Genomic DNA, 24,591 nt, shown 5'->3' on the forward strand with positions numbered 1-24,591 from the left:
ATATGTATCATAATCAACAATTCGTTCTTTTTAATATTTTCACTTAGGGTTGTCAAACAGATATCTCTAACTTTTAAAAATGCCATAAGTGGGGCTGGCCCGGTGATATAGTGGTTAAGTTCACATGCTCTGCTTTGGTGGCCTGGGGTTTGTGGGTTCAGATCCCAGGTGCAGACCTGCACACTGCTGGTCAAGCCATGCTGTGACAGCGTCCCACATACAAAATAGAGGAAGACTGGCACAGATGTTAGCTCAGGGCTAATCTTCCTCACCAAAAAAATAAAAAATAAATTAAAAATGCCATCAAGACGGACAGACACACAGGCACATGCACATTTTGGTGAGGCAGAGATTATTTAATTTACCAGTGTGGGAAACAGAGGCAGCTCTGCCATTTGGTTTGATTTTGACCCTTGAGGGCCTATTGAAACTTGCACGTCCCTCTAAATAGAAATAACTTTCAAAGAAAGTGCTAAGTGGTCTGTTGGACTTGAGTTTCTATTGAAAAGGAACGTTGCTAATAAATGATTTTAAAAAGTATTGTAGCATTAAAAAGAGGTATTTCTCTCCTGTTTTTCACTCTGATAGTCAGTCAGTAAATCACTCCCTTAAAGAACTCTCGTCTCCGTCCTTCCTTGTCCATTCCTGTTGCCGCTCTTGAGACTCGTCTGTGTTTCTTGCAGGAGCCTCTAAACTGGTGTGTCTGTCTCTGCCTCACTCTCTTCTCATTAGCTTCCGTTCTGCCGCTAAATATGATCTTTCTTAGAACTCAAAGTCTGAGTATTTTTGTCTTTAAAACCCTCAGTGGTTTCCCTTGAACCATAGATAAAGTCTAAACTTTGCAGCACGGCGTGGAAGGCCCGTGGGTCTGCCTGCGGCTTCTGCCTCATCTCTTGCCGTACCTCTCTTCTGCTTTATGCCCCTGCCGTGTTAAGTTGCTCATGTTTCCTTGAACATCCATGCCGTTTCACATCTCTTGATTTTTACGCATGCTGTTCCCTCTGCCTAAAATGCTCTCCCTTCAGCCTGGAAAACATAGCTCGTATGTTATACTTCATCTCCTTTAGGAAGGGCTCGTCGCTCCTTCCCTTGCAGTACCTGTACCTCGTCCATATTTTAGCGTGGAATTTATCCCATTCCAAGTTTGCTTTCAGTTATCGTGAGGTCATTGCATGGGCTTAGTTTGCTTCGGGGATAGGACTGTAAGTTAGGAACTGACACCGTGTATTCCTGGCACATAGTGGAAAATCAACTGAAATTTATTGAAGGAGGGCAGATGTGACTTAAATTTTATTTGAGAAAGTCATGTTCCACTCCAGTTGGCTCTGACCAGTTGGTAAACCAGGTGTACTGTTGTTGTTTGGCTTTACGATAGGTCCTGTTTGTCTATATCTTTGTTAATTATTGTATTCCTGTGTTGGTTGAAAGACAGTTTGGATAAAGACATGGTAAAGCAGGAAATTTTGATATTTGAAATTATTTTAATGGTATCAATTATGCCTCTTTTTTCCCCCTTATTCAAGATACGGGATTTTTGAACGATGTAAAGAGTTGGTAGAAGCGGGATATGATGTCAGGCAACCAGACAAAGAAAATGTGTCACTTCTTCATTGGGCTGCTATTAACAACAGGCTGGATCTCGTAAAGTAAGATGGGATATATGTGGTTAATTAAGTGTGTGTTTATAGTTCTAAACCTCTCCTTCATTTGTCTTTTTCTTCAAGTGCAAGTATGAATGTTGAACCATCTGTAATCCTTTATTGTAATGTACACCTGAAACCGTGCCACACACATCGGTTGTCATAGCGTTGAAAATGACCTTGGAAACTCATTGGCCCAAAAAGGAAAATTAAAGATAAAGCCACAGGGGCCCATTATAAAGATAAAGTTTAGGAAATGAAAGTGAACATTTTTTGGAAAGGAAAAGCATGACGTAAACTTTCACAGGATGGAAGAGAAAGTTTCATGTAGTTTGGAAAGAAACATTGAAATATTTTACATTGTGATAATGCCAGGAGGACTAGATGAGTAGGGAAAAAATTCAGCCTTTTTGTTTTAAAACTAACTATGGAATACATTTCTAAGTAGGCATGTACTAGATTGTACAGAATATTTCCCCATCATAAAGCACTACTGCCTACCCATTGTTTTTGTTTGTTTCTTTGTTTTATACCTTAGCATATAATATATATGTGTGTATCTGAATGTGTATATATTTTGTATTATACATATTTAAAATCCTCGGTTTAAGAAAATAAAAATATACTAAAGTTTAAAATATCCTAACACATTTTACTCACAGGCAAAACTCCTTTTCTGTGGAAATAAACTGGCATATTGTTTAAACAGAATATGATATATGAAGCACAACTTGGAAATAATGAGACTAATTCCTGTAAACCACAGAAGAAAATAAATCTCTTTACCTCATAGATTCATTTTATACGGTGCATCACATCTGTGCTCCCAAAATAGAGAGCAAAACACGAAATGTCTAACTTTTCTGAAAGGATTTTGAATTAATTTTTTACTACTTACTTTTAGAATTCATTCCCACATGGTAATTCTAATTTTAAACTGTTAACAGTGGTATGATTTGACCTTTCTTCTTGCAAGTTAAATAGAATATTTGTGTGTTATCTACACCTGTTGAACACAAACCGTTTCGAGAACGCTGTGGTTAGAACATGGGCAGTGGTTGTCGCGAGTGTGGTATCTGAGTTACCGAATACCCCTGACAGCAGGTGTAATTACTTACACGCTAAGAATTGTTTCATATGTTTGACACTGTGGTGTGAATCTTTCTGTAGATTTGAAGGTTATTGTTATCATTTCTGTTTTCCAACACATTTGTTCCTAAGAAAAATTAATGTCTTTCTCAGTATGGATTTCGAGTTTTAGGTCTTATTCTTGTCTATGTCTGCTTTTAACAGGTTTTATATTTCAAAAGGCGCCGTGGTGGATCAGCTGGGTGGAGACTTAAATTCAACTCCTCTTCACTGGGCTGTCAGGTAAAGGTTTCTTTAGAACTGAAATTGCTGTTCACAATCAGAAGTGACTTGAGTTCGTTTTCTGAACATTATCGACCAACACTTTCCAACAGAATTTTCTGCAATTATGGAAACATTCCCTTCTGTGCTGTCCAATATGGTAGCCACTAGTCACATGTGAAGTGTGCATTGTGAAGTGCGGCTGGTCCAACTAAGGAATTGAATTTTTAATTTTACTTCATTTTAACCAGTTTAAATTTAAATAGCCATGTGTGTCTAGCGGCCACCACATTGGAAATTGCAGTTGTAGATAATTTGAAAGGCTTTCTTTTCCTTTTTTCCCTTAATTCAAAAAAAATGACAGTTTGAAGAGTTTCCAGAGTTGTTTTTTGTGTTCAGTTTAGGGCTCCACTATAACGCTCAAACTCACATATGTGTGTTATACTTTCTTTTTTATAATCAGATAAATATCGTTTATATTTGGCCCCATGGATAAAAGTGATAGTTCGGTGAACTGTAAACTCAGCCAGTTCTTTTCTCCGGTGGGTACTAACCATCTGCAGCTGAGGTTAATGAGTACTTTTTCGTCTTCTATTTTATCTCTACTCTCTGTGGTTAGTGGGGTTGACAGGAACCTGAAACTGAAGTGAAGGATTGTTCGTTTAAGGCAAGGAATTGAATCTTTTCTCCGTAGCCAAGAGTTTTGAAGAATCTAGGGCAAATTCATCCCCTTTGAGCTACTGAGGTAACAGTGCTTTACATGGAAAATGAACCATATTCAAGTATAAAAATAGGTAGTTCCTAGGAATAATCTTCTCACGGCATACCTGCAGTCTATAAATATGCTACTTTCGCATATCTGACTCATGATTATTTTTTGTTTTTAAAATAGCAGCAGTGAAGTCTGAGTGGTTTCATAGTTTTCAGTTTTAGCATTAGTCATGCTGGGGGTGCACCATAAGGTTTCAGCGAGATTGGGAGGTTGACTGTATCACCTGCACTCAGGGACTGCCCAGAGAGTTCTAAGTTTGGAGCATCTCAGTAAAAGTTGTGTAGACAATCTTCTAGTGTTTTAAAAATTTCACTGTTAGGAAATATTCCTTATATCTAATCAAAATCCCTCATGTGTTAGGGATATCAGTTTCTCCTGGACGTTTTTCTTTTTCTGCATGCTACAGAATACAGTATAATTTTTATCCTCTGTTTACAGACAAGGGCATTTACCTATGGTCATATTATTACTACAGTATGGCGCAGACCCCACTCTCATTGATGGAGAGGGATTCAGCTGCATCCACCTGGCAGTATTATTTCAGCACATGCCCATCATAGCATATCTCATCTCTAAAGGACAGGTATGTTTTGAAATCCATCTTCAACTCCAGGTATGGTAAATCTGAGGAGATTGGGAAGGGGGTTAGTCGTAGTCTGTCCTCATTTTTAAAGTATATCCAGATATTCAAGTGTTAGCCTCAGTAAGTCTAGCTATTGAATACTGCTATTCCAACTTCCTTGGAGCAAAAGAGACAGGTCGTTTAGCTCAGTAACATATAATAGATGTTTCTGAAACTTGTAAGCCTGTAATAGTTTTCCTTATGATCCTAGTAATTTGCAGGGTTTTTTAAAAATGTGACTTCACAGCCCGTATTTTTCTTCTGGTTGGAGGTAGAAATAGTAGTCAGATTGCTAAATTAACCCATCGCTTGCTTTCATTATTTGAGTCCAAATGGGGAACCAATTTGAATGTATGCTTCTTATTGTTCTCTAAAGTAATTCCGCGAAAAATGACTTGCCTTAAGAGGCATCCATTTATGACACAGGTTAAATTACGGGTTATTGGCAGTGGGAGTTTCACTGCCTGGGATGTGCTTTCTGATAGCAGAGTAGTTTATGTATCAGCAGACTTGCCTGTAACACGTGTGGACACGTTTGCACAAATGCTGTTGGAATGATTGTACTCTCTTTAAATAAGCACTTTCTCTCACACTTAGCCAACTGAGGTAGAATAATTATAACCTCCTGGGTCTCCTTTTGGAAAGATTTATGGGGAGGAGGTCCTTTCTGCTGTTCTTTGGGCCCCTTCCCAAGGCCATAGGAGTCTTTAGTAATTGAAGCTCGCTCTTTGGGTTGCACGCCTTAGTGTACACCTCAAACCTGGACCCATTTTATTAAAAGGAGCATATCCTCGTGGAGATATGATTTCCTTTCTTTTTCTATATTCTAGAAAATAGAATTTTTCATGTTATAATATTTGAAAGATGATATGATAAGTCCGAAAATACAATGAGTTGTCTCAAAAGATAAAGAGTTTACCATTATGGAAGAGTTTAAGTAGAGACCGAGTGACTGTAAGATATCAATATGAATTAATGTGTCAGTTAGGGTCTGAGCTAGATGACTGCTAAGGTCTCTACAATTTTAGTTAATGGTCATCATCAGTGTTTTTCTCTTTCCCTTAGCTCTCTTCCATTCACATCATCAACGCTTTAAATCATATATTCAGATTTTCCCTTTAAAAATATTTTGTAGAAATCAGTGAATTTTTACCCTATGGATGCGAAGCAGAACATTTTGTTATTCAAATGATCTTTGAACACTTCTTGTGGTCACAATGGTTCTGTTGAATGTATTAAAGAGATACTTCTGTTAAGAGAGGATAGAGAATTTTAACTGCGTTCACAGTTGTGCTGGTATATTCTTCTTTTTGAACAGAGTGTGAATATGACAGATTTAAATGGGCAGACACCTCTAATGTTAGCGGCTCACAAAGTACTTGGGTGAGTTTAATTGAATTGCCTCATTCTGATTCTGGTTTCTGACAGTTTCTTTTCCATGGATATAATTTTAAGTATCTCAGTCTATGTGAGATGACACTGCATTCTAAAGAAGAAAATGGGATTTTCCACCCTGTGACTGTGATATGAACTTTTAATGTACTTGTAGTTATAAAAGCACCATTGAAGTAAATTTTCTGTTTTCTGATAGCTTTAGGGGAAAGTTTGAAAGCTACTAATAAGAAAAAATTTCCTTAGAGGACAGATAGAGATTCCATAGCATGTACTTGTTAACATGACTTACATTTCTTAGTTTACATTTTAAAAAATGGCTACATGTTTAAATGTCCTCATAATTTGAAATCTAGCTGATAAATCTGGTTTCTGGAAAACAGTAAATTTTGGTTCTCTGACGTTATTGACTGGTCTGAAAATATTAATGTAACTGATCTATAAAAAGAGGCTGTTTATATGTTCACATCAGGTACTTACATATTTAAGTTTTTCCGTGTATTTATTTTATAAACACATGATTAATGACGCCATATAGTCCACCATCTAGTCTTCTGTTCAAACGCGTGCTCCAGGTTTCCCTTTACAGGTTGTCTCCAGGGCTGTACTTAATTTCTGATTCCGCTTTCGCTTAGGACTCTTCTCCAGCGAACTGAGTTAATTCTAATGCCATTTCCTCTTTGTTCGTGGAGTGGTGGGGCTGGGGTAGAATTTTGTTAAACATTTATCGTCTTCACTGATAACTCTGAAGTCAGATCCAGTGTTTAAAGATCTTGATAGAATAAGTAAAGTAGGATATTGTTTTGTTAAAAGAGTCTCTTGAGTAGTCATGAAGGTAGGGAAAGTGTTGGTGGTAAAGTAAAAGTATTTGATTGAATTCTGTCTTCCAGTCTAATTCTAGGATGCACAAATATTTTAGGACGTTATTAACACCTGACTTATTTAATAATTGGTTAGAAGGAGGAAATGAAGTTAGTTTTTAGTTTATCTCCTCACATATAATGTTGTACATTTAGTCTTTAAATAGATAAATAACATATCATTTAATATTGGCCAAAGTTAAACTTACATTTTAAAAAAATGTTAGCCAATAGAAGAACAAGATGAAAGTAAAAAGTTTGGAAAACAAAAACTACTATTCCACCACTATGTTGATGTTAAGATAATCATCTATAGAACAGACTGTCACTTTTCTTTTTTTTTTTGGTTTCTCCTCTTAGCACAAGGAATAAAAGTCTACGCAAAGAAGTTTCTTGGTTGCTCAGAATACGTAATGATTGGTTAACTGATACATTAGCTTAAAAGAGTCATCATTTGCATTTATCCTTCAAATCATCGTCTCTGTTAATGCCCCTTGGTATTTTGTTGTTTTGAGACAGGCCAGAACCAACTGGATTTCTTTTAAAGTTTAATCCTTCTCTCAGCGTGGTCGATAAAATACACCAAAACACTCCGCTCCACTGGGCCGTTGCAGCAGGCAACGTGAATGCAGTCGATAAACTTTTGGAAGCTGGTTCTAGTCTGGATGTCCGAAATGTTAAGGTATGACCAGGTATTGATCTCCTTTGTTATGTCTTCAGTTAGAAGATGGGGGAATTAACAGAAAGATAAGCAATACATGTCTTCGGTTACCACAGGGTGGATATGAACAATAATAGCTGGCTACCCTCGGAATAAATGTGTTGAGTCTATGATTTTGGTGAGTTTGTATCAAATGTTTAACACTTACAATAGAATGGAAATATAATTGAACTTTTTCTTCTTTCTTTTTTTTTTAAAGGGAGAAACACCTCTTGATATGGCTTTACAAAACAAAAATCGGCTCATTATCCACATGCTAAAAACGGAAGCCAAAATGAGAGCCAACAAAAATTTCAGACTTTGGAGGTGGCTGCAGAAATGCGAGGTATTTTCATATGGGGCCTGTTCTTTGGGCTATAGGAGCTTTTTGTTTGTTTATTTTGTCGTTTAAGGCATCGGGGAAACCAAGGGGTTGGCTTCGTACTGCATTACGTCTGCTGATTGTGTCTTTTCCATGCATCCCACGACCTACAGTTGGACATTTCGCACTTTCATTGGCAATTTATTGTTGGTCCTCAGCCACACGGCTCTAAAACTACATGTTGCTTTGTGAATATCATGGCATACCTCCTCGTTTGTTTAGTGAATGAATTGAAACACAAATGGTTTAGATTCTTGGAGAAGCAAAAGGAAAAATACTTTGTTGCAAGGAATTTGATGGAAGCTTTTCTTAAAGAGCTTGTTCCTTACTGATTTTTTTTTCAATAAGAAAATACATTCAGAATTTGTTGTTAGAATCAGGAGGAGTTAGACTTTCAAGGCGACAGTGTTGCAAACTTCAGGCATATGATGTCACTTCATAAAATAAAAAACATTTGGAATTTGAGAGATGAAACCCACATTTTACTCAGTTTTTAACTTGGTCTTCTGAGTGGTATTCTTCTATACTTAAAAGTGAACTGAGCGATAGAAAAAGTTAGGAAGTTTAGCCTGTTCTCATGAATGGCTAACAAAATCTAAGTCGTAATAGTGAATATAATTCAAATTGTTAAAATGGGCTATTGAATTGATTCCACTATTTTTAGTGTTTTCAGATATGATGGATAGTATCATCTTATCTAAAAATAGTTAGTAATTGTACTTTCAGAATGATTCTGAATTAACAGGCGCCAGATTTCCATGCAGAGGGTCATCATGGGTACTCCACCTGTTTTAAATTTAGGTATGTGGAGGGAGAGAGGAGGAGGCAACAGTTACTTGGCAGTCCCCTCTGCCAGCTGCCCTGCTTCTCCCCAGCCCCTTCTTGGCAGAGTGCCCCAGGGTTTTGTCCTTGGACCTCTTTTCTGTCTATTCATTCCCTTGGTGATTTCATGCACTTCCATGGCTTTAAATGCCATCTTTATGTTGACAACTCCCAAATTTATCTCTAATTCAGACCTTTCCACACTTGGATATCCAATTACCTACTTGACTTACGGTCAGTGTCCTATAGGCATCTCCAACATAACAGATCTAAATCTGCCCTCCTGCTCTTCTCCGCCCCCTCCCCAACTATTCTATCCACAGCCTTCTCCATCTCAGTGGATGGCAGCTCCAGCTTTCCAGTCATCTTTGCCTTTTCTTTGTCGTGCCATGTATCTAGTCCATCAGAAAAACGTATTGGTTAGTTCTGCCCTCAGTTTATATCCAGAGTCCGCCTCCTGCTCACCACACCCCCAACGGCATTTTGGTCCAGCCACAATGTCTTTCATGTGGATTGCTGCGGTTGTCTGACTTCTCCCTGCCCTGACTCACCTCTAGTCGGCTGTCAACACAGCAGCCACATGAATCTTTTAAAATGTAAGTCAGAGCCTGTCAGTCATCTGCTCAAAACCGACAGCGTCTCCCCCTTTCTCTCGGAATAAAAGCCAAAGTCCTTACAATGGCTTACAAGGTCCTGTGTGATCCAGCTTTTTATATACCATAAAATTCACTTAGTAGGTCTGTCTGTCTGTCTTCCCCTGCGAGAATTGAAGCTCCCTGGGAGAAGACCTTCAATTCGCTGATGTTGTCCAAGTGCCTGAACAGTGCCTAGCATGTAGCATGCACTGGAGTGTTTGTTGAATGAGTAGTGTGACTCATCTGTAAGAGTGTTGTATCTGGGATTAAAATTTTGAGATCCATATTCTTATTTCTGTTCTGAGATTATGTTGCTTATAGATTCTAAATTTACTTTTTTTAAAAAAATCTAAACTTTCTTAGTTTATGTTATGCAATTAAAATTGGAAGCATTTTAAAAGTTTGATATCATTTGAAATTATCCATCCTCAGAGTATGGCTTAGGGAAGTAAAAATTTTCTCCCTTTGCTGTTGCAAAAGCCCTGCTTTACTTCCAATGTCATGTGCATTCCAGTTAAGAGACCACACAAATGTGGGGCCTGGCTTCAGTGCAGACACTTCACGCTTTTGGTTAACTTTTCCAGAAAAAGCCTGAATTAGTAGCATCCTGAGGACCTGTTTCCATCTTTGGCCTCCATGTGACATTTGACACCAAGTACTACCCCCTTCCTGAAACTCGTCCCAGGCTTCACTGGAAACCTTTTCCTGGTTCTCATCCTACCTCTCTGGTCACACTGGTCACTCTTTCTTAGTTACCTTTGGTGACTTAGCTTTTTTGCCCGTAAGTGTTTGTGTTACCCAAGGTTCTGCCCCTTTCTCCCTGCACACAGTCCTTGGGATGTTGTTCGTTCGTGGCTTTACCACCTATATATGGACTAATACTAAGTTTTCTCCTGAGTGGTAGAGCTGGTTTTCTGACTGCCTCCTGGGTCTCTCCTAGATGTCCATAGGCATCGAAAATTCCACATGCCCTAAACCAGACTCATCTGAATTTCTGCAAACGTGTTCCTCCTAACTTTCTTTATTAGAGCCTGGCACCAGCTGGTGCCCAGGCTGAAATTCTTGTGCTTTTCTCATTAAGTCTTGGGTGTATTGATTTTTGTGTGGTCCCTTTGTCTTGCTTTTATGCTTTCTGACATATAGTACTGTTTGAAAGAAATTATTTTTTAAAATGTTATCTATCGTTAGCACTTTTCTAAAAGACCACCGTTTCTCGGAGGGCAGGAAAGCAAAACAAATATGTTTAAGCAACATTTTATAAAATGTAAGGCTTTTAAGAGATTGTTTCTAAGATTTGTTAATTTCTCAAGCTTCAAATGTATCAGCAATTTTGAAGAAAAACTCTTGTGTTGTGCTTTTGTATTAATTGTTTTTCTATAGTTAGAGGTAGTTCTTGTATTACACTAATTATTATTAGGTACTTAAGAGGTAAAATCCATACAGTTCTAACCTCTGACTCTCTCGATAGCTCTTCCTGCTGCTGCTGGTCTGTGTGATGACCATGTGGGCTGTTGGATACATACTGGACTTCAATTCAGACTCTTGGCTTTTGAAAGGATGTCTTCTGGTAGCATTGTTTTTTCTGACATCTTTGTTTCCAAGGTGTGTATATTAGACTTTGCAAGGCTGGTTATTGTATTTCCAATTTGATTGCTTATTTTTACTGTTGATTAGCTGGAATCACAGATTTTTATTGAGCTATGAATGTTACTTACCACGTGGAAACGTGCTCAGTGTTGGTGGGAGAGGGCCTTTGGTGGCGTATGACTTGGCTTAAAGCAAATTGGTCAACCCAGTAATTTGACTGAATTGACAATTGGTGGAAAATAAATATTTAGCTCACTTTTTGAATTGTTAATTATGGTGGATAATGGGAAGATTTTTGTAACTGTTTTGCATCCTGAAGCATTTTTACCCATTTTTCAGAAATTTTGCTTTTTCCTTTACTAAATCTAAATGCATTTTTAGCTAGTTATTTTTGATCAATGTTTTTTAGATGAAACAACCTAATTAAATCATAGGAGGTTATGAAATAGTAATTTTGGTATAGTTCTCTTTTTAGGAAAACATTTATCCATGATTATATGTAGTCACAGGCTAAGAGTTAGATTGCCTGTTCAAGTCAAAGCTTTACCACGTCACAGTGTAACCTTGAACAAGTTGCTTTACCTGTCTGTGCCTCAATGTCTTCATCTATAAAGTAATTTATAATTGTGACAGTGTCTGCCTCATCGTTCATACATATCCAGTGGTTAGAACCGTGGCTGACACACAGTGCTCAGTAATCATGTCACACCCCAGTCTCTTCTTCTCATTTCCCTTTCTCAGTAAAATGGCATCCAGTTCCTCATGTGAGTAATGAGTGTCATCCTTGGATTACTGTCATCCATGCTTCTTCCCTTCTGTTCACTTCCCACGTCTAGCCCTTCCTGCTTTCCCTCCAGGTGGTCTGCTCTCTCCATCTCCTTACCTGGCCCCTAGACCCCAGACCCTGGCCCAGCCTCCTCCCTGGCGTCCTGGCTTCAGCACTTGTCCCGCTGTAATTCATCCCCAATTGTACCAGGGTGGTCTCTTAAAAGGCAGATCAGTCTCTGTCGTTTCTGCCTGCTTAAAGGCCCCCTCCATGGGCTTTTCCTTATACTCAGAATAAAATCCCAGCTCCCTGCTTATGAGGTGGATGTAATTCATTCTCTCCCCTCCGGCTTCGTGGTTTTCCTCTCTTTCCCTCACCGCTCTCCAGCCTTCTTTCTGTTTCTGGAACACACTACCCTCACTCACTCCGCCGGGGCTCGGCTCTTGCCTGTGTCCCCGTGTGCAGGGTCTGATACGCATCCTTGTGTGTCTGGTGGCAGCGCTCAGGCCTCAGTCCCAGTGCCGCCTCCTTAGTGAGGCCGTTCCGGTGAACTCAGTGGCATCACCCCGCTCTGCTTTCTTCGTGGCACAGTGCCGCTGCGTCCTGGAGTGCGAGGCCCGGACGAGCAGGACGCTGTCGCTCCCGGTGAACATTTTCATCCACTGAATGAAAGAAGAAGGTGGTGGTGATGATCCAGAGAACAGGATCTCGAAGGAAATGCAGCGTTGCTCCTTCAGGCTGTGATCATGTGTGTTTCTGTGCTCTTCTTTCGCCTGCCAGCAATTTCTGGAATGCACTGCTTTTGTCATAAGAAAAAACAGAGTATTAGAGGAATCTTACCACTTGGTCACTCAAAGCAGGACAGTTGGCTGGAAATGATTTAGAATTTAAGACTAGAGTAAAAGCTCAAATTTCTGAAAAATAGCAAAATGCCTGAAGTTGTCACTATGCAGAAAACTTGTAACTTAGAGATATTCATTCATTTTCCACTAATTGGATTGACTCAGTCTCCAAATAAATTTCAGGCCAAATCACCAGGAATCATAATCATCACTTTTTTGGAATTTTTTCCTAGAGAGAAAGCAAAGGCTGGCAATATCTACCCACCTAGGGTAGGGGCATTTGAGATTTTTTTGATTTAGTAGAAACCCACGTTATAAAAAATTGATATGAAATTGTTTCTGATGACTGAGTCGAGGGCTTCCTCCTGCTAGGCTTGGCGCACGGCCACATTCAGACGGGAGACAAATGCATATGGCAGTTTCATTCACACTGCTTTTGAGTCTCCCACACTCCTCGAGAGTCCCAGTTTCATGGGGGTAAGCAGCTGCAAACTTCTACAGTTGTTAGGCTCCAGGGCGGTTGCTTATTGACCCAGGCGCTGTGTGACGCCCATCAGAAGGAGACGGGTCTGGGTAGCAGGCTCTTAGAAATAGGTGGTTCGCTGCTGCCTTCCGTCAGACCCGTTTCCACTGCAGCGTCTCAGCCAGGTCGTGCCCTGGAGAAGGCGTGGGCTTCTTTTGGCCTCTTCTGGCAGCATATTGGGTGCCTGAAGTTTGGGATCTTTAGTTCTTCTCAGATATTACTTGAGCTTAATTATCCTTATGATCTTGATAGCTTTTTTAAACCCTTTTCATATCCATCATCAACCATTGTTTTTCCCTGGTATAAATTTTAAAATAGATCCAAATAAACTATATTCATGTTAGATTTACTATATTGTTTAATGTAAAAGACAGGTTTTTTCTTTTGAAGGTACAATGTTAAGCATTTGAATAAGTTATATGTGGACTTCCAAGTTGCTTGTTACCCAAGCGAGGTGGTTACTGTTCTGATGACAGTGCCACCTGTAGCCTTAATGCATCTCTTTAGGTAGAGTGTCTGCTTCTCAAGCTGGTGGGAGAGCAAGGTGCATCTGTGTGTTTCAGAAACAGACGGCCCGCCTCTGCAGGAGAGCTTGTTAAATGTGCAGGTGAATCTCTAAGGATTAGAGTCTCTGCATTTTGGAGTTTTGGAGATATGATGTGCCAGAAAAAGAAGTACAAATAGGATATATCTCAACAGAAATAAAAATGGTTCATCAAAAATGTAAACTTATATAAAGGAATGAAGTGATGTGGAAGTTAGTTATAAGAACTAGAACCTTCACTTCTTGAGGATCTGTGCTTTAGTTTTCTGTGTGTGAAGTGGGCACGTAACTGTTACCACGTGGAAAGTGCACGCTGTTGTAGTTATTTAAGGGAATTTAGAACTAAAGTTCTAAATATGAATCATGTTTGTTTTTTACTAATATCTTACATTTATCCTTTTTTCTTTCAGGTTCTTGGTTGGATATAAGAGCCTTGTTTACTTTCCAACAGTCTTTCTGCTAAGTTCCATTTTTTGGATATTTGTGACTTGGTTCATCTTCTTCCTTCCTGATATCCTTCAAGCTTAAATTTAGATGCATATTGTATCTCATTTTGCCTTAAAAACTACTAATGCGGGGCTGGCCCCGTGGCTGAGTGGTTAAGTTCGCGCGCTCCGCTGCAGGTGGCCCAGTGTTTCATTGGTTTGAATCCTGGGCGCGGACATGGCGCTACTCATCAAACCACGCTGAGGCACCATCCCACATGCCACAACTAGAAGGACCCACAACGAAGAATATACAACTATGTACCGGGGGGGTTTGGGGAGAAAAAGGAAAAAATTAAATCTTTAAAAAAAAGAAAAAAAAAATCTACTAATGCCATTGTTAGAAATTTAGATATGAGAAGAGATCCAGGCAATGCAACTCATGTTTGAGTTTAATGATTCTGGTTCATTTAATGATTCTGGTTGAGGATGTTTAGTGTTAAAAATCTTCTTGATTCTAGAGATAATCTCGGAGCTCACTATGGAAACAGTCCATGTCAAGTATTTATCGCTCATAGGAAGGAAACAGCAGGATGACTTATTGTCTTACTTGGACTTGTGGAAGTTTGTTGTATCGCCTTGAGATTCCCTTCAAGGTCGGATAGTCCTTTTCACGTGGTCAGCAGTTATAGATGGTTCATAAATCTTCTGGGTACCAGATGGGCTGTGTGGCGGGGATGTTGGGGAAATGTGTCCTCCTCAGCAATGGTCAATGCAGTGTTACTAACCACGGCAGTGGTTCTCAATCCACAGTAAAGAGAAATTTACATTGCCACCCAAAACATATGTGAAAAAGGTTTCATAAAACAATACTCCTGCTATGTGCTTTACTCTGGTGTTTTGTTATTTACCCTATTCTAGTTCCTTGTTTAAAGATGCTGGTCACAGCCCACTTAATTCTTCGTGGCCTGCTAATGGATGCAGCCCATGGTTTTTATTTTTTTAAAAACAGCTCATCTAAGGCATGGGTTTATCACTTGAGGAGCAGGGCCCAGGCCAAGTCCAGCTTAGGGGTGTGTTTTGCTCTTAGTGTTGGTCAAGTCCAGGCACCCGGAAGTGGGGAGAGGAGGTACATCTTGGTTTATCCTATTTATAGCTCCCATTAGGAGGGAGGCATTGTCTCTGATTTTCCATCTTCCCTCCTCTTCCCAGGCTCCCTTCGCCCCTTGCAAGGACCCTCGGAAGCCATCATAGCCTTGCCTTCCTTACTGAGTAGGAGAAGAAGGAATGTGGTGGAGAGAAGGGGACCTTTAAGCACATTCCTTTAACTTCTATATTATTTCTCTTTCTGATAATGGCTTTTTTGAAAAGAAAGAATAGTGTTTATGGGAGAGAGAACACACTCAATTCAAGCATATTTTTTCATAAGAATAAATGTAAAGAGAGAGGCATGTGAGTTCTGAGAGTACATACATCTACCTTCATTATAGCACGTTTTTACTTTAATGATCCTTTTTAATTCTGAGTATTATCTTGCATATTTTTCTGATTCCTTTATCTAAATGAGGTCATTTGATTTTTTTAAAGAGTTTACTACATTTAACCTTTGTCTCCTAATTACTGATTTGGGAGCAGATTTTTAAGCACTAGTCTTATTACCACCACTTAATGAAGGCTTAGATGATATCATTATGTGATATAAAAATATTTTAATTTATAAGTGACCATGAGTGCATAAAATAACAGTACAGTAAAAACCAAAATCCCTTGTAAGAGTCCGAAGGCTGGTGAATTCTAGGGTGATGACATGATGCTGAGAAGGGGTGGCTGCTGTTTTTGTTTACCAACCCACGTGGCTGTGGAGTAAATGCAGATTTTATTTATTTATTTATTTATTTATTTTTTGTGAGGAGGTTTGGCCCTGAGCTAACATCTGTTGCCAGTCTTCCTCTGTTTTACGGGGGATGCTGCCACAGTGTGGCTTGACAAGCGGTGCTAGCTCCACGCCCAGGATCTGAACCAGCAAACCCCACACCACCAAAGTGGAGCGTGCAAACTTAACCACTATGTGACTGGGCTGGCCCCAACGGTTTTTATTTTTTATTTTTTTACTGAGGAAGATTTGCTCTGAGCTAACTTCTGCTGCCAGTCTTCTCTTTTTATCTGTGAGCCACTGCCACAGCCTCCACTGACAGATGAGAGGTATAGATCTGTGCCTGGGAACCAGACCTGGGCTGCTGAAGTGGAGCATGCCGAACTTAACCACTAGGCTGCTGGGGCTGTCCCAGTCCAGTTTTTAGATGGTGTTCCTTGGTGAATTTTTAAAATTTGAACAACTCACAGTATTTCCAATTTTGCACAAAAGGTGAGATCGTTTTTATATTGAATTATTTCAAATTTGCAGAATCAATACTAACTAAAGTGTAACTCCACTGTAGTTTGAAAACCTCAGTTACAGAACTTAGTATTCAGTTGAATTTAACTATAAACTGTTCGATATTTGTGAAGATGCCATTATATTAGAAGAACTGATTTCTGTAGCTAGACAGAATCTTGAGATGCTGGAGTTGACAGGTGAGATAGTTAACTCACATAAAGCCATTTGGCCCAGGCACCCGTGGGTCTGCTGCTGGCAAGGACATTGTCGGTTAGTAGATGGCACACTTTGCCGTCAGATCAGTGTTTTCCACAGCGAATGTTAATGCTGTTTGAAGTGCGCTGGCTGTGGACTGAGGTGCTGCCCTGTAAAGACCCATCCTGAGTATTTAGACTAGTCTTGTCTCTGTGCCAAGGTCTGGTTCCCAGGTGTCTGGGTGGCATGGGACCCCGCAGCCACCTTGTCCGTCATGGGAAGAGGTTCTGGGGCCCTGTGGAAAGAGTATGGTCTTTGGAGTTAGAAGGAGTTGGAGTTTTGGCTCTTTTTCTTACTGGTTATGGACCGTTGGGAGTTATTTAATTTCACCGTCTCAGTTTTCCTGCAAATCGGGGGTAAAAGTACCAAGCTCATGCGGTGGCTGCAAGGCTTACTACGCTGTAATGTCTCTAAGGTGCTGACCACGGTTCTCAACTGCATAATCGGCATTCTGTAAATAATACATATTGTTATTACTAATTACTCTTGTGCCTGAATCTGTGTGGAAGGCTGCATGTTGAAGTTCACGTTAAGGACAACTGTGGTTTAGCTTCTCAATCAGTTTCTTTTGCTGCATTGTTTATATTCAGCAGGTAATGTGTTTGGCATTCGTGAGGTGGGATTGAGTGAAAGAGACAGGACTTTACTGATGATTTTGGAGGTAAGATTAAGACTCAGGGAAGAAATGGTGAGCCTCTGAATGTGTCATCTGTGATTCTGACTAGCGAACCCAGTTAAATTTAAGAGGGATGAATACATGCAAAGTCCTGTTTCAGAGAATCCACGTGTACACATACATGTTGTGGTGAGAATGACGGAGCTTCAGGTCAAGTGAAAAAGAACAGGAACTTTGAAGGCTCGGTCTGGGTAGTGATGCAGCTGTCAAGGAAGCCAGTGTGCTCTCCAGTAGCAGGATGAGGATCTGAGTCTCCAAGCAGAGGACGTCACTGTCGTCTGCACTGTGAGAACACGCCTGAAGTGTGTTTGCTCTCTTTTCAATGCTGTTCTTTTAAAAGAGAGTGACAAATGGGAGCACGAAGAGAGGGCCATGACCAGGCAACTGTTGAATAAGCAACAGTGTTGTCGCTTACCCTGGAGATGGGAGCACTGCCTTTTAATTTCAAGTGTTTGGAAGTCTATCATTTGGAAGCCAATGCATTGATGGCACGGGCCCTCCGTGAAAGTTGATTGCACAGGTGAGGAATAAGCTTCTGTCGGGTGGACGTGAAGGACAGCTGCAGTGCAGATCCACGGGGTAGAGCCCAAGTCTCTGCAGAACCCAAACCAGTTAGTCCAGATTACAGAAAGGCAAATTCTAGCTCCCTGTGGAGACTTTTCAACTGCCAAAGGGTCACAAGCCAGCTGGGGAGGTTGATGTGTCTGTAAGTAGCCATCGTCTCAGGTCTGAGTGCCATAGAGTAAGCTTTCTTAGGTCCAGAGAAGGGAGGGAGTCCTCTGTAGGGATCAGGAAAGACCTGCCAGGGGAGGGGGAATCCAAGTGAGGTCTGGGAGGTGGGTAGGACTTGGACCTCCTGAAAGTGTCATTGTCAAGTAGATGGTGAAGTGGGGAGCGTTTGGGGTCAGTGAACCACACGAGGCAAGGCATGTTTGCTTTTACGCGAGGGGACGTAGTGGAATTCCCTTCCCTTGGAGGGAGAGTCCAGCGATCCTCCTGGGACTGGTTTTGAAGGTTATTCAGAGCAGGAGCCCAACGTCCAGTCAGCGCAGTGCGCGGCATCATCACGTGATTCAGCCTGACATTAGTGTGAGAATGTGTCGTGTGTGCGGATCAGGATTTTATGGGGGAAAATATGATGCAGTTCTTTAACAAAAGGTCTTGACCTATGTACTCCTTAATAGTGTTCTTCCTAATTCATTCTAAGCTTTATTCATCAAAATTCAGTTTCACACAGCTTTTCTGGACCCCGTCTGTTTCTTAAAGCCAGGCCCATCTGCAGATAAACTGAGTAACTAAACCAACAAGATTTGTTGCCGTCTACCTGAACCAGATGGGGTTGTGCTGGTTTTCGTGGGATGGAGCAGCGCTCCTCAAACTGTAATGTGCGTGTGGATCCCCTAGGGATCTTGTTAAATTCCAGAGTCTGGTTCTGCAGGTCTGGAGTGAGGTCTTTCTGACAGGGTCCCAGGGAAAGCCATTGCTGTGGGTCCATGGACCACACTTTGGAGAGCAAGGGTTTAGCATCTAATTCATGGCCACCTTTTCCACTCTTAAGTTTGGCAGAAGACATCTTGGCAACACCTTGCAAATTAGCATGTCAATGATGACTTGAGCTGGGCGGGGAGAACGGGTTTACTCCTGGTGGTTGGTTTGTTCCTGCACGTTCATTTCTCTTTCTCTGGAGCATATTTTTACTTTTCATACAAAGAATTTGTAGCACTTCAAAAGCATTTCGAAGTGGGTAATGTTTATCCTTGAAACACTTATCTTCATTTATCCATAATGTCTGCTTTCCCAATTAGCGTTTGATTTATAATCACTTTGCAGGGAGAAGCGTTTCTTTTGTTTGTTTCTAAATTGATTCTTCCTAATACAGTTACAAGGATTAGTTACTAAACTTTCCAGTAGGAAATTTTTGCAAGCATTTATCTAATATTAGGGAAATATTTTTAGTTGGAATCTCTGAACTGAGTGGCTTGTGTCTTTAAATGATTTTGTTAAAATGACCAGAAATAATTTTTTTAGAAGGTCACAGGAGAGCCACGGTTACACCATTAGAGATTAATTTATTTGGATCTTAAATGTTTTTCAGTCTTCGGGATGTTTGTTCTTCGTATATTGCAACTATTGCTATCAATATTTCATATGACTTTCAACTAATGAGGGAGGAATTAATTATTGGTCAACTATGAGCAAGGTGCGGTAGGGTTAGAACGTAGGATAGGGCCAGGGATGTGAGTACGTAAGGGAAGGTGAGGCTAGGACGCAGAGGAGGGAGAGTCTTAGGCGCCAGTGATGAAACTTGCTTACATGAAATTATGCTGTAATTATTATGTATGTAATTATTATGTATAGTGTATTATGTATGTATTATGTATGTAATTACTCTTAGTGGGAGTCGGATCCGTTCCTTAACTTGGCTTTGACATCTAGCAGGCACCCCTTTCTATTTCGCTTTCATCCTCAGTATAGGAGCCTTCCTCTACTTTTTCTACAAGACTTGGGCAACCGATCCAGGCTTCACTAAGGCTTCTGAAGAAGAGAGGAAAACGGTGAGCCTTCTTTGTGATGTGACTGGTGGTGTTTGTGGGAGGGTATGTGAGCTTCAGCGTTCAGAGGGTCCTAGCCACGCTGGTTTCTGTCATGGCTGCATCTCTAGTGCCTGGCGCCTAATAGATGCCGCGTAAACGTGGAATGATTACGTCAGCAAAGGAGAGTTCTCCACTCATACTTTTCCGTTTATTTTATGAAAGTTTTAAGAAATATTTTTATTTTCTTTTAAAGTAATACCCCACCAAGACTTGGTCAGATGTAATTTCTGCTAGCAGACCGGACCTCCTGCTGCTTTATAGTAACTGTTAGATGATTGTTTAGCTTAAACCCGCCCGCCCCCGATTTAACACAGGGAGGGTGACTGAGGATCAGATGCCCTTTCTCCTCCTCAGATGTGGGTTGTCAGATATGTGGCGTGTCTTCCATTGCTCATGAATATTTAGCAGTTGGGGGGAGTTGTTGTCTTTGTTACCTAACGCCAGTGTTCCTGAAAGAGCCCTTGTGCTTACAACTGTCAGTTCTGATGTGTACTGGTGGTTTTTGTTTCTTTCTTATGAGTGTATGTGTGTGTATGTATTTTTCTCCAGATTATAACTGGGAAATGATTGCCATTCATGGAGACAAGAGTGGGTGTAACTTTTATGCATTCTCATTTATTGGCTATGGTTGAAAGTGCAGCCTTGAAAAGTCACATTATTTGTAGCGCAGAATGATCTGGTGGCAAGTCTTCCAAATTGCTTTTCTAGCTGCCTCAGTTGGAGAGACAGCTGTGAGCATGGTCCCTAACCGGGCAGCATGCGCTCCCCAGGAAAGCGTAAATGCGAGGTCAAACTTCCTGTCTTTCAGAACATCATCACCCTCGCGGAGACGGGCTGTCTGGACTTCAGAACATTTTGTACATCATGTCTTGTGAGTGAGTCTTTTCTTTATGATTTTTTTCCCATAGTTCAAGCAAATTCTTGGTTACATTGCTCATGTAAGCACTTGTCAAACCTTCCTGGTATATTTATACACCTTTGTTTTCACCAGCTTCTCATTTTGCATTACTGCCAGAGCAATTTTCTGCCTTGGACATATTGGAGGCATGATGTTTGTAATCTGTTGCAGTAGCCTGTGGTTCAATCTGTGTGTTTTGTTTGCTTTTTCCGGCCACGAGGGGCGTGTTAACACTAACTGGGAGTCAGAGGCTTGTGATGACCATAGAAGCCACTGAGTGAAACCTCGCATTTTGTAATTGAGGAATCATGGCCTAAAGGGAAGAAGTGACTTTCCCCAAGTTATTGGCAGACCAGAAATGTGACTCGGGTTTCCTTTCTCTTATTCCAGTGCTCATTCTGCTGTCTGGTACTCTCATTTCCCCTTAGTCAGTGTCAGGAGGCTCTGAATTCAAATCCCCTTTAGTGATGGCCTAATTAAAATAGACGTATGGAAGGAAGTGTTCCTAAGGCATTCCAGAACCTCCATGTGAATTGATGATCTATTTAGGATTATTTGTGCCGTTGTCTTTACGATTTGGGAATAAAATTTTGCTTGTGATTTGTTACCACTTTGAAACCCTGATTTTTGCTTAGGCATCTCTTAATTGCCCACTTAGGTAAGGAAGCCGTTGAGGTCACTCCATTGCCATGTGTGCAACTCCTGTGTGGCTCGATATGATCAACACTGCCTGTGGACGGGACGGTGCGTAGGTGAGAGACTGACTTTTTCAGTTACCACTGTGAAGTAACACTTATTTCATTATGTGTGAGACTCATGAGATAAGTGGAAGAGTATCTAAGGGGTCCATTTTGTAGCTCTTCCTTGTCAGAGAATCATCTCTGTGGTCTAACACTTTTGGCAGACTGTCGATGTTGATGATAAATGTCGTTTGTATGATATATTGTATAGCATTGTCAGACACTTTCGTATGTAGTATCCTGTTTGATCATCAGAGCACACCTATGAGGCTGCTATTATTATCTCCATTTTAGAGTTAAAAAAAATATGCAAGGTAAGATTACTTGCTTGAGGTCACTTTAGTGGTATTAGTCTTCTACTCCAAATACCGTGCTCTGACCACGTTTCATGGCTTGTTTCTGTTGTCCTCCTTCTCCGCTTGCCTCCTTCCAAGCTCACGTAGGAGCTGGAACCAGAGGCAGCGGAGGTCTGGGAATTGCCTTCCACCTGGGGCATGTTCCTTCTCCTGATCCCTCTGAGCTGTCACGGTAAACGGCAGGGATTTGTTAGGAGGGACTTTGGAGGAACCGTGGTCACTGGAGAGGCTGTGCTTTCCTAATCTTGATGAGCAGAAGGCTGCCTCAGCGCAGGCAGGTTTCCTGGGTGCCTTTTGATGTTCTCTACTCTTCTTAGAGAACAGGCAAAGAGAGAATTGCTGGGCTCCCAAGCTTTGTGGATGCCGTCCCACCGTAAAGATGAGATGATTGGCATCGTTACAGGCAGCTTTGAATGGCAGTGGAAAAACAATAGCGATGAGTCCAAATATTTTCATCACACTGCATTTAACGTAGAGTTTTCACGTGCATCACCCTGTTTGGTGGCCACAGGCCCATGAAGTAGACAAAAGGGAAATTACCCCCCTATTACAAGTGGGAGCACTGGATCAGAGAAGTTAAACAAAGTACCTGTATTCACACGAATGTCATTCATGCACCTCGGGCTCCTGACTCTAGGAGGTGCTCCTCTCTCTGCTGGGCTTTGTGGCCTCAGGAGAAGGTGGGAGCGTGGCGGTACCTGAGGAGCTTTTGTGTCATTAACATCGAAACGCTCCGACTCCAGCATCCAGAGGGCAGCGCACACAGCAGTGGGGCTTGGTTGCTGGGTGCTTCACCCCTTCCTCGCTGGTGTAGACCTTTCTCGGGCTGCAGTGTGCCCCTCTTTGGCTGTGTCCAATCTCCTGCAATGTAGCTATTTAGTGCTGGCCCTCGGATTTGTTGTCTCTGTTCCCCTGATCAGGGCAAGACTTGCTGTCCAGAAGTGGTACTTACATAAACTCATTACAGGAAGGAAGGATGAGACAGGTGTGATTTGCCCAAAATCCTGCCCGCTTCCCTCCCTCCCACACAATAAGGGCCAACCTAGAGCTGTGTGTGCTTATTAAGCTTTGTGCTATTCAAAAAAGTGTCTTTTAGGTAAGTAATGAATTAAGGTTAGTTTGGTTAATGTGGACAGTAGACCACGACATATCAGAGCTCTTTGGTTTTGCTTTAATGGTATTTAAAAGCAAAGCAACAGGTTCTCTCTTTTTCACTTTGCTGAAGGCTTTTGACAGGAAAGTGGTTAATAAGGTCTTGAGCTGGCAGATCGTTGGAAGAAAGTTTTAAATATGTTGTTCTTCTTTTTGATGTAGGTTTTGGCAACCATCACTATTACGTATTCTTCTTACTTTTCCTTTCCGTCGTGTGTGACTGGATGATGTATGAGTCTTTCATCTGTAAGTATACATTTTTCCTACAGCAAGCTCATGCCCCCACCTATGTAGCGTTTACCCTGTAAACTCTCGTATATCACATTCTGGCTGGGTGCCTGTAAGCCCTACCCTTACTACACGAAGCAGATGCCTCTAAAACTCTCCCAGCGTTGGGAAGCTGCCGGAAATGCTAGAAGAGGGTAATCGTCAGTACTTTGGAAGAGACTGTACTCTAAGGTGACCTCGATAAATTTGAGAAGTGGTCAAAAAGACAAATTCAGTTAAGGCAAGTGCAGATTGACCCCCCCCCCCCCCCAGTGAAGTGAGGAAAAAATCAACTGTTCGAATACAAAGCAAGGGAATTGGTAAGTAAATAAAACGGGAAAAGAAAGGTTGAGTGGAGAGGTTGGGGGAGAGGGGAGGTCATCACAGTAGTTGAGGAACAAAACCCTGAAAGCACATGCCATTTGATAAATATCAAATCACAACTTAGAACTGCTGGGAAAACTGTCCCAGTCATTGAAAGGGTGGAAAGAATAACTTGGAAGAAAACATTAGGTTACTTATTCTGCATCCCTGAGAGAGGAAAATCGCTCTTCAGTAGCAGTGTAAAGGGCGTCTGGAGGCCTCCCGTGTCACATCCAGCTGTTCCAAGCGGATTGACTAAGAAGAACAGAGTTTAAATTGAAGCAAGAAGGATTTAGGTTAGCTCTTGGGGCCGGCCCAGTGGTGTAGTGGTTAAGTTCACGTGTTCCACTTTGGCGGCCCGGGGTTCACCGGTTTGGATCCTGGGTGCGAACCTACGCACCACTTATCAAACCATGCTGTGGCGGCATGCCACATACAAAATAGAGGAAGATGGGCACAGATGTTAGCTCAGGGCCAATCTTCCTCAAAAAAAAAGAAAAGAAGGATTTTGGTTAGCTCTTTTTTTTTTTTGAGGAAGCTAACACCTGCCACCAACCCTCCTCTTTTTGCTGGGCAAGACTGGCCCTGAGCTAACATCCGTGCCCATCTTCCTCTACTTTCTACATGGGACGCCTGCCACAGCATGGCTTGCCAAGTGGTTCGAAGCTCCGCACCCAGGATCTGAACTAGCAAACCGCAGGCCGCCGGAGCAGAACGTGCGCACTTAACCGCTGCGCCACCGGCCCACCCGTTGGTTAGTGCTTAGGAATTGCATGACTTTGCTTTTCAAACCTTGGAATAGGTTACCTAATTGGAAAAACTTAGAGTGCTTGTAGTTTGTTTATTTTGACTTTAATTGTTTCTGTTTGTTACTTACTTATGTGAAGGCTTTAGGAGAATTTGGCTCCGGAGGCGGAGGCTTCACTGCTGATCTGTTTCCATCCACCCTCCTGTTATGTTGGTGCTCAAGTCTTGGATTTTGCCAGTAGAGTACTAAATATTAGTTTGTTCTTGAGCTAAAATCTGGAATGGTTCAGGAAGATGTTGGAAA

General features: G+C 41.3%; 1 protein-coding gene across 3 annotated transcripts in view; it reads left to right on the forward strand.

The window, feature by feature from the left end:
• The window catches only part of ZDHHC13 (zinc finger DHHC-type palmitoyltransferase 13), a 46,800-nt gene that overhangs the window by 13,790 nt on the left and 8,419 nt on the right, over positions 1-24,591 (forward strand). For all 3 annotated transcript variants that reach the window (XM_014863255.3, XM_014863256.3, XM_044752310.2), the window contains 12 exons: positions 1,524-1,646; positions 2,934-3,011; positions 4,201-4,345; positions 5,703-5,767; positions 7,156-7,318; positions 7,557-7,682; positions 10,644-10,777; positions 13,848-13,948; positions 19,601-19,725; positions 20,573-20,635; positions 21,321-21,414; positions 23,073-23,156. In XM_014863255.3, the coding sequence (XP_014718741.2) occupies positions 1,524-1,646; positions 2,934-3,011; positions 4,201-4,345; positions 5,703-5,767; positions 7,156-7,318; positions 7,557-7,682; positions 10,644-10,777; positions 13,848-13,948; positions 19,601-19,725; positions 20,573-20,635; positions 21,321-21,414; positions 23,073-23,156 (1,301 nt within the window). The remainder of the gene's footprint in view (positions 1-1,523; positions 1,647-2,933; positions 3,012-4,200; positions 4,346-5,702; positions 5,768-7,155; positions 7,319-7,556; positions 7,683-10,643; positions 10,778-13,847; positions 13,949-19,600; positions 19,726-20,572; positions 20,636-21,320; positions 21,415-23,072; positions 23,157-24,591) is intronic.

The sequence above is a fragment of the Equus asinus genome, chromosome 20, assembly GCF_041296235.1.
Source record: "Equus asinus isolate D_3611 breed Donkey chromosome 20, EquAss-T2T_v2, whole genome shotgun sequence".
Taxonomy (NCBI): domain Eukaryota; kingdom Metazoa; phylum Chordata; class Mammalia; order Perissodactyla; family Equidae; genus Equus; species Equus asinus.